Genomic DNA, 10,996 nt, shown 5'->3' with positions numbered 1-10,996 from the left:
GCATTTTAACAAGACTTCTAGGTGATTTTTATGCACATTAAAGTTTGAGAAGCACTTACCTGGAGGACTTAGAATAGGATGGAGGATGTGAATTGAAGAGAAAGTTTTCAGAATACCGTATGTTCATAAACTAACAACAGCTGGTCATTGCCAGGGTGCCTTTGTGAGGTTTGCCACTGTTGTTCATCTGATATATAGTTAGTCTCCAATTATGGGGCAAGGGAGGGATCAGATGATAAAGATTAACTTTGCTTTATGAAAATCACTGAATCATTTTATTTTAGTGAAAATGTTTGAATGCTTCATGGCTACCACATCTTTCATTTTCATCGCTTTTAAAACACTTTTGGTTATCATTATAACAAGCCTTGTTGGGCAGCCAACTATAAAATGAAGTGATTAATGTATAACGTCATCTTTTCCCAAGTAGGAAATAGGGAACATAAATGGTTACCAATAACACTTGATGTTAATTTTTAAGAGCAGGGGTTGCGGTAAGTGGATGGATATATAGATAAATGACACAGAGGACCAGCCTTCTACTACCATAATAGAGGCCCTCGGGTCTCTGGAAGGCAGGAATTCCAAAGTGTGAAGAGGGATCCTTTACAAGCCTGGAGGTATCTTCATTCATTTGCTCATTTATTCAACAAATACATTTTTGTGACCATCTTCTATTGTAAATACCAGACACAATGCTGGGTGCTAAGGGTATATGGGGTATAAAGACAAACAAGGTCTTTGCTCTCATTGAATTTATCACCTAGGGTCATGATAGACAATAAATAAATAACTGAACAGAAGAAGATACGTTTGGATAGTGATATTGATAAAAGGTATGAGGAAAATAAAGCAAAACAATGTGATGGAACGTGACTAAGGAGGGGCATCAGTGAAGTTCTCTCTGATTGTTGGGCTGAATCCTGAAAGATAAGAGGAGGCAGTTCCACAAACAAATGGGCACAGAACATTCCAAGGATGGGAGCAGAAGTGTAAAGCTACTGAGGGACAGAAAAGCTATTCCAGGGACAGAAAAGTCAGCGTTGCCAGGGTAGAGTGTGAGAGATGCTCACAGAGAGCCCAAGATGAGGGTGGAAGAATTAGGGATCAGTTCATGTGGGATGAGGTAGCCTGGGCAAGAAACTTGGGTTTCTTTTAAGTGAGAAGGAAGCCTTTAGAAGGTTTAAAGATGGGTCCATTTGGACGCAATGAGTCCAAATACACTGGCTGTTACTAACCCTTCTGAGTGAACTACTCACCAAGATTCTAAGTAAGTTGTTGGACCCATAAGGCAAGAAGTTTAAGGCTTGAGGTCCCACATAACACCTGTGTGGGAACTTGAAGGTGCTTTAAGATAAGCTGTATATTTGAATAAACGTAAATTTTCTTTTCAAGGAGTGTCCGACAGACTCCAGTCACAAACCGCAGGAACCTTGACAAACCAGTCTATTTGTCTCAATAAGAATGCTTCGCCCTTCACGATGATTCTGCGTTAAACAATGCACTTTATGGCAAGTGTATCAGTCAGGGTGCAGGGAAACAGAACGAGCAGGACCATGTATTGAAATTTATGGCAAGGAATTGCCTTATGGTATTGTGAGGGCTGGTGGAGCAAGTCCAAAAGGAGTAGAGCTGCGCCAGGAGGGAAGATCAGCGCAGACTGGGCACAGGCTAAAGCTGTTGTCCACAGGCAGTGAAAGGAAGAGGACTGAACTCCATGGGCACAGGCAGAAGTTTTGTCCAGTGTTGGCATTTCTTTTCTGTCTTAGGGAAGCCTCAGTCCTGCTTCTAAGGCCTTCCAACTGATTTAAGTCCGGCTCTCCCAAATTATCCAGGATAATCTCCTTACTTAAAATCCATTGATTGGGGACTTTAACTATATAGGCAAAATTTCTTCAGAGCAACACTTAGATTAGTGTTTGATTGAATAACTGGGAAGAGCCTTGCCATGTTCATCAAGAAAACAAGTCATCACAGCAAGGTTAAAGACATGCTTTTATAATCTTAAACAGGTTCAATAAATGGTTAATGGTTTCTTACATGTATCAAAATCCATGGCAGACTCACTTATATGCAACCATTATGCCATTAACCCAGCAAATGCTGTTACTCTGAACAGTGAGAGGAATCGATGACCATTATTCATTTAGAAGGTGTTAGGTTAATGACAAGGCTTTCGCCACATAAAGGAGATTGCTAGTGAAGCTAATGTAGGTTGTTTTATGAGCCTTATCTACAAAGTCCCTTGTGAGTATTAGGAGTTGCTGGGAGTTTTAGGGTGTTCTGGGTGAAGAGAGGAAGCCAGGTTGCAAGTAGGAATCATTTCCAGGTAAGCATTTCAGGTGACTTTCCTGAAAGAGATCTGAGAAGACAAGGATTCAGCTCTACAAAACTCCAGTAATTTGTTGAGATCTATTTTCTCATTCTAAGTACGTAACCACTTTTATGAATAATTTTGTATTTTAATTTTATGTTCATTTTCTTAAACAAAGCTCCCCAAATTGTAAGCTTTGGGCCCAGGAAACAGGTATCTACCCTTGCATATGAATTGCATATGAATTTTTTATCACTTGTTTTTTAACTCAGAAAAATAAATTATCCCAGAAAGATTATCCCTGTCAAAGAACTTGCAAAGGCCTATCGGTTAGTTATTGGTTTAATTGTCCTGAAACCCAGTCAATTACAATGAAAATTCCTTGTCTAGTTGAGAGACAAATCTCAGTAAAGCAGCTAGGGTTTATTTCAGAAGTAACATTTTGTCTTTCACAGTGGACCTCAGAAGAGCTCTGAGGCATTCAGAATGCCTTGTGATTCTGACGTGCTTACCTTCAGACAACAGAGGACAGAATCAACTAATGTGCAGAAATCCACACTATCTTGTACCACTGGTATTAGGCCAGTGGAAAGGGTTTTCATTTGTAACTTTGCTTATGAGGTAGGTCCAGGTTGCATTTTTGTCTTATTAAAAAACAGAATATGCTGTTTTTCATATACTTTCTTATATGAAAAACAACATATATTCACACTGATCAAATATTAGAACATATAAAAAATTATTCAGTGAGAAGTCTACCTCCGTTCCATGATGCTGATCTGTCCAGTTCCCACTATCACCTATTTCTGGCAACCACTACTGCAAGTGTCTGTGTATCCTTTGAGGGTTTCTTCATGCATCTATGATTTTAGATTTTGATCCCCACTTTCTTTTGATTTTGATTTGCCTGGTATACTTTTCCCATCCTTTTATTTCAAATTTTTGGAATCATTTTATTTTAGACGTGAATTGGGTTTTTGCCTTTGATCCAACTAAAAAATCAATTTTTTAAAATCATGAAATTGAGCACATTTAAATTTGTTGTTTATTAGACAGTTTGGTTTTGTATTTCTCATACTCTTTTCTGCTATTTACTGTGTATATATTTTTTGAAGTTTTCACTGGACCTGTAATCTTTTTCTTTGTTTTATTTGAGGGGGGTGGGTGGGTGGGTGTTATATGTTTGTTCTGGTAGTACCTTTATACTTATAGAGTCATATAATTATAATTGTTGTCACCCTTTATCTTTCTAGGGCAGTAACAATTAAATCCATGCTGACTGATGATAAATGAACATGTTTCTTCATTCCCCTCCCCCTCTTCCACCACACAATTTTGTTCAATAATATGATTTTTCTTTCTGCTTCTGTTTTGTTAAATTTGCTTATATGGCTATTACTTGACTTGTTGGTTTAAGTCCTTTGTCTCTCAGCTGTTACTGATCTATCATGAATGAAACTTCTTTCTTACTTTCCCAATTTTTGTTAATTGTATCATTTCTACGTTGTCAGGCATGTGGCATTTGCCTTCTAATTTGTCATCCTAAACTTTATGTTGTTTTAATCTCACTTCTACGTTAAAATATATTTGGTGCTCACCACCAAATCTTTTCCTCAGTCATTTCTCAGTTTATGTTGTAGTAATTTCCTCAAAAAGGACTCTTGGGAACAATAGTCCATGAACTCCCTGCACGTTGAAACTATTGGAAGTTTTCAGATTTGATGGACAGTTTGGATGTTTATAGTATTTGTACCTCACATGTTCTTTCCTTACTTATCTTGTGGGAGTTGCTCTCTTTACTGTCTACTGGTATTGATCATTGCTATGAAGATATCAAATGCAATACATATATTTCTCTTCTTTTTTACTTTTTTTTTTTTTTTTTTCGGTACACGGGCCTCTCACTGCTGTGGCCTCTTCCGTTGCGGAGCACAGGCTCCAGACGCGCAGGCTCAGCGGCCATGGCTCACGGGCCCAGCCGCTCCGCGGCATGTGGGATCTGCCCGGACCGGGGCACGAACCCGTGTCCCCTGCATCGGCAGGCGGACTCTCAATCACTGCGCCACCAGGGAAGCCCTATTTCTCTTCTTTTGAGTGGCTTGATCATTTTGCTTGGCTGCCAAATGATTCTGCCCTTATCTTTAAAGTCTAGTAACTTTAGTGGGATATGCCTTGTTTTTGACTCTTCTGTTATTCCTGGCACAAGTTATGTCCTTTTTTTTTCCCCAGAGCAAGAAAAGTTAGGTCTTTTATTTATATCTTTTTTGCCTCCAACTCCTTCTTTCCACTAGAGATATTGCCAAACTCCATCTTTGCCACAATTTTTAAAAATTGTCTCAGGCCAGTAACAAAGATTGGCTATCTCTAAGCTATACAAGACATAAATTATACCAAGAAATACCAAATTTACCAAGAAATAAAAGGATCAGGATTTTGGAAAAGTGAAGACACATTAATAAAACTGTGATTGTGTTTGGAACTGAGTTACCAAAAATGCAGAAGCACGGCTGAAGCTCCTGCAGCTTCACTGGTCATTTAAAAGTTCCAAAATATATGCTATGGGCTGAACTGTGTTTCCCCAAATTCCTAACCCCACAGCATCGTATAATGTGACTCCATTAAAGATAGGTCCATTAAAGAGGTAATTAACAGTATGTCCTTTTTATATATGTCAGGTTGTCTCTTATTTGAGGAAAGTTTTATTACATGGCACTTTATAATTTTTCTTAATTTTTCTTTCTTAAGGACTCAGCCCATTTCTGTATTTGTTGGGTCTTTTTTTCCCCAATATCTATCATTTCCTTCTAATTTGTTCTGTTTTTAATTTTCATCTTATTTGTTTTTCTTACTCATACACTCTACGCTTCCCATTGTGTTACCATGCAGTCTGTTCTCACTTGTGATATTTCTTTTCCTGAGTTCTGCCAGCTGACATTTCATCACTTCCCGTTGTGTCTTCATCTCATCCCTGAGATGAAGGGACTTCTGCTCTGTGATCTTCTTTCATAGAGACAGGAGCGTTTTCAAATTTTCAAATTTAATTTGTGGCAAAATGCTTAGTAACAGTATTTGTCCAATGGCAACACGTTCCTGGTGGCGATCTATGTATTGATTAGTTTTGCTGCTCTTTTTAAAATTCATTTTGTTTAGTTTTAAATTTTGCTTGTAACACATTTATGTCTATGCTATGCCAGTTTTTAAAATTTACGCTTTTAATCAATTATCTTTAATGAGTTTAGTTTTCTTAGACTTGAAATTTGTAGCAGGTCCCTGGGTGAGAGCCTGGGACATGGGATCAGTGTGGCCTTCAAGTTTTACAACCTACAGAGGCGGACTGCTTTTAGCAGAAGATGGCTCGTGGGTGTGCTTCTTTATATAGTCCTGCCTCATATGTTTCGCTGAACCAAATGAGGTTGGGGAGAGCTTTTGCTCCCAGCCTTCTTCACCCCGTGTAGCATCCATAGATAGAAAAGAAAGTTACAGCATTTGGACCGCAGGGTGAGCCCCTCATCTTTAGTGAGCATCTCTTTGCCAGCACTTTCTGAAATGCTGCAGCTGCTGCTGGCCTTTTTATACTCTCCATGCGGATTGATTCATCTTGTGTAACTTCTGCCCAAGCTCAGCTGTTTGGCTACCCTTCTTCATGTTATGTAGGCTGCAGGTTACATCTACCTTTGGGTTTTGCTGAACGTGGAATTTATTCTCAGAGTTACTTCCCCTCATTTTCTTGGTTTTTCTTGTATAATATCCAAGAGCAAAGGGGGCAAGATATTGACTTTTATAGTTATGTTTGTACGAGAAGTGGAGAGTTTTGTTGTTGTTGTTGTTTTTTAATCCAAATATATAAAGATGCCTCTACACTGTGAGGTTATTCAATGTTCATGTAGTTTCTTTGTTTCATAATTCTTGGCTTGGTATTTAAAGTGCCCCTCAGTCCAGCTCCAATCTCATTCTACTTTCCTCTCCTTTGTGTTAAATTGTGCTGAATTACTCAGAGTTACCTGAAGAGTAGCTCTGTTTCTCCATACTTGTATTTACTTTGTTCCTTCTAGTTGACATTTCTTTTCCCCCTTGCAAACCCTTCCTCATCTCCATAGTCCTCATTATCAGTGAAAATCCTCTCTGGGCTTCAAGATCTATCTCAAATAGCATCTGATTCTTCAAGCTCTTTCTCTGATCTCTGCGTATTGTTATAAGCTCTTTATATGTTTAACCACATAATTTACATTGCTCATATTCTCTTAGAATGGTATCATATTATAGATGACATTTTGGTTATTAGGCTACTGCTCCCACCTTCTACCAGTTGGAAGGAAGCCTGTGACTTAGTCATATTTGTGTCCCATTATGCCTGAGCACAGTACGTAATATATTTTCAATAAACATTTGTTGAAATGACAAAATTTAGCAAAAGGCCAAAATTATTTTTTTGAATGCATGGCACAGTTTCATTCCACTTCTCACTGATGCACATATAACCATTCATGGGGATAATTTGTCTCTTTTTCTTCTGAAGCCACAGATCCCTGCAGGTCAAACTATCTTATAAGGATGTGATTGCAGATGTACTTGTTTAGTCATGCAGACAGTCAAACTGTGTTTTGATGCTTTTAATTGTCTTATTTCAGAATAATTTGTTCTTTGCTTATTATGAGTCCTTGAGAGCTGTTAGGTAGATTAAAAAACAAAAATGGAAAACACAAACTTCTTTAGACTTCTCTTGTGAAATGGTAGATCTCTATCATGTTATAAATACATTACTAGGACAAACTCTGTTAAAATTTAACTTTTAAATTTAAATTGAACTAAAAGGAAGAGCAGAAGCTTAAGAGGAAATTTTCCCAGAGCACTCTTGGTTTTAAGAACATCCACATTTTGAGAAGTGAAATTTGAACATTTCTCCCCACTATTTCATTTAATTGGATCTTTTGCCAAGTATAATTTATATGTCATTTTCTTCATCATTTTGTAGCACTGAAAGCAGTATTTGATGAGAAAAGCCTATTCCCCAAAGAAATTCTGGATCGTGAACGAAGAGCCAGGCAATTATGTCAAGACACAAGTAGTGACGTAAAGATTAAAAGGAATAAGAAGCCATTATAATTGAAAGAAAAATAAATATTTCATGGTCACATAAAGTATGTATATAAAATGCAAAAAAAATGGAATCAAAAATATTGTTCCTTTCTTTTACTTTATATTTGAACTTCAGGAAGCTTCATTTTGAAACAATGTTTTAGTGCTGCTTTTATCCATCACCTTTCACTTTCTCTGCATTTTAAATAGAAAAATATGACTAAAGAGGGGGGCAATAGCAATTGGTATTATCTATTCTCAAGTGTTTTTATATAAAAAATGTACAACTCCAGGACAAAGTGTTCTAACCAGTCACACTTCTTGTTGCTCCTATAGATAAATATTTTTGGTCAGTTTTCATTGTAAAATCAATTTGCATTGAAATTAAATATGTACTGACACAGTGAATATCTATATAAACTTGACTTAGAAAAGCATTCAGACTTACATGCACTTTCTAGGTTTTTAAAAAATGATTCTGATAATGCAATTAAACCTTGTCAATAGCAGCTATTACTATTAATTTTTAATGACTTTTATTTATCCTTCCGTGTACTTCTTTTTTTTTTTTTTTTTTTTTTTTTTGTGGTACGCGGGCCTCTCACTGTTGTGGCCTCTCCCGTTGCGGAGCACAGGCTCCGGACGCGCAGGCTCAGAGGTCATGGCTCACGGGCCTAGCCGCTCTGCGGCATGTGGGATCTTCCCAGACCGGGGCACGAACCTGTGTCCCCTGCATCGGCAGGCGGAACCTCAACCACTTGCACCACCAGGGAAGCCCCTTCCGTGTACTTCTTGAGAAATTACTGCATATGTTCTACTTCTATACTTTGTTATACTATACTCTAAAATTGAGAGGCATGGCACACCAAAGAGGGAATAGCCTTGGGGGAAAAATAGGGGACTGGGGCTGTGTAAAAGCTTCATTTTCTGTGTAAGGTCAAGTAGGGACTGTGTCGTTCTGAAACACATCACTTTTTTGATCCATTTTTCTTTATAAATATTATCTACTAGGCAACCAGTATTCTTATAAAACATTAGCTAATGTGTCCTGTAGGAATAATTAATCAATTCATTCACATAACTTTAGTTATGTGAGTATTATCTACTAGGCAACCAGTATTATTATCAACTAGGCAACCAGTATTCTTATAAAACATTAGCTAATGTGTCCTGTAGGAATAATTAATCAATTCATTCACATAACTTTAGTTTTTTTTGTATTTTAAAGACTCCTTTAAAAATATGTTTTTTAAGAATTTTGCAGTAACACACACAAGTAAAGAAATTGACAATATGTAAGGGTCTATGGTCTACTCTGTCCAGTTACTGTAAAAGTTTATCATATTTAAACCTCACAATAATTGTATAAGATATATCTATTTTAAGGTTGAAATCTGAGATTTGCATACATTAAGAGAGTGCCCAATTATTGATGGCAGAGTTGGGATTGGAGCCTAGATCTGTTTTACTCCAAAGGCCATGGTTTTCACCTTTCACTATTCTGTTCACACATTTCTTATTAGTATAAAGTCAGTGGAATGAACTCTAACTGTAGAATTTTCAGCATCGGTGGAGCAAATGATTTAGCTTGGTAGAGAGGGTGGCAGAAGAAAGATTTTCAGAAGACAGTTGCCTATTTCATCTACATTTAAGTGAATCCTGAGTCAGACGTTGTGAGTTCTATGAATATCCTTCTCCTTCTCATTGAATGACAGTCACATATGGGAAAAATGTAGGAGAAAGATATTTGGAAGAATCAATCTCAACAAATGTTGGAGAATGTTGTCAGAGCAGTAATGGTCCTGGAAACCATATTCTAGAGGAACAAATAAAGAAATGGGGAGGTCTGACTTATGAAAGAGAATTCATGGGAGATACAAACTATCCTCAAATATTTCAAAGCTGCAGAGATACAAACTATCCTCAAATATTTCAAAGCTGCAGGGAAGAAAGAGAGTAGAACTGACAGGCACAATGCTAAGAAGGCAGATTCTAGAATTTCTTCCTAATCCCTGTTGAACTTGAAAAGGTTTCTTATTTTCCCTTTCCTTCCCATCTTCACTTCTCATCTTGGTACAGAATTGTTGGCAGCAGGCCCACTGTACAGCTAGGGAAGGAAATAGGAGGAGCTGAGAGAAGACCCAGCAGAAATAAGCTTACTGGACCCAAGAGTATGGGAGGGGTTCATGGGAGAGGGAATTAGTGGGTGGGAAGGCAGAGGGGTGAGTGGAGATGACCAGCATAGTTGGGAGATTGGTCATATTGTACAAATAAATATTGAGTAAATAAATGAATAAATTAGTAAATATATAGAGGATAATGAGAGCCGAGTGTCTCACTGTTATAGAAGGTATTTATAAAATTTGAAAGGGAGAACACTAGAAACAACCCTGAGATTTGGGATTGGGATTACACATAACAGTGTGAACTCATGATTTTAGATAGGTAGATAGATAGATAGATAGATAGAATGAAATGTTTAGGAGTGATTGAAAATTGTGATTGCATCTTGCTCTCAAATGATTCAAAAAATACTAATTATAATGTTTATATATATTTATGTATACAACAAACACACCACATATATTTATCTACACACACACACACACTATATATATATATATATATATATATATATGAAAGGAAAAAGAGAGAGAGGGAGGGAAAGAGAGATAGGTATATAGATAGAGCACACATATGTGGTGAAATGTTAACAACTGAAGAAACAGAGAGAAGGAGAGACGGAGATGGTAGTTCTTTGTATTATATCAGCAACTCTTCTGTAACTTTAAGGTATTTAAAGTAAATTATTTTTAAAAAATGAAAAATTTTGCCTTAATCCAAAGGGTTCCTTGAGATGTCAAAGCAGAGGCTGAATAACTCTCACAGGGATATTGAAGAGAATTCTTGGATTAGTTGGCAGGTTTGGCTGGACAATACATCATTTCAAACTTAGAGCATATGATCTATGAATCACAGATTGGTGACAGTACAGTGGAGTGAAATTTGAGCCTTATTTCCAGAAATTTAAAGGAATATTAAGATGTTAAAGAGATGTAATATGGTTACCAAATACTTCGTGAAGGCCCTTTTCTGCATCCATCCATCCATCTCTCCCACCAGTTATTGAAGGCATATGCAAGGGACTGTTTTAGACACCAAGAATACACATATAAATAGAATACACTTCTCCTGCCATCAGCTTTCTGGAGTGAAGGCACATAAAATGCAGTGGTTTTAAAGTAAAGATTGAATGAGCCCTCTAGTTTTTCTGTTATAATTTGGAAATTCTTTTACTAGACCTATTTTATATTTTTTTAGCCCTGGAGACAACTCTGTTTGAAGTGATTGTTCTGAAATAGCTTGGTTCATGTAGACAGAACTTCTCTCTGTGGCCTACTACATGTGCATAGCACTATGCTGCGTGTGACCCTAATTCATCCTTAGTTAACTTCAGGGCCTGCTTTGCAAAAGGAATTAAGAGGAGCTGTGTCAGACAGCTCATTAATAGAGCTGTCTATTCTCTATATTTAATGAGAATAGAACTTTTAAGAGTATGAAAGTCTCTTTTAATGTTACTGTTTCTAATAATGTGGAACAAAAACA

General features: G+C 37.1%; 1 protein-coding gene across 1 annotated transcript in view; it reads left to right on the top strand.

Annotated features, from left to right (window-relative positions):
- The window catches only part of WDR49 (WD repeat domain 49), a 133,533-nt gene extending 126,092 nt beyond the window's left edge, over positions 1 to 7,441 (top strand). The window contains 1 exon segment of the mRNA XM_079921400.1: positions 7,287 to 7,441. Coding sequence (XP_079777526.1) covers positions 7,287 to 7,417 — 131 coding nt within the window. The 3' untranslated portion in view covers positions 7,418 to 7,441.
- The last annotated feature ends 3,555 nt before the right edge of the window (positions 7,442 to 10,996 follow it).

Source organism: Stenella coeruleoalba (assembly GCF_951394435.1).
Source record: "Stenella coeruleoalba genome assembly, chromosome: 5".
Lineage (NCBI taxonomy): Eukaryota > Metazoa > Chordata > Mammalia > Artiodactyla > Delphinidae > Stenella > Stenella coeruleoalba.
Note: the sequence above shows the minus strand (reverse complement) of the source record. Positions and strands in the feature narration are given on the sequence as shown.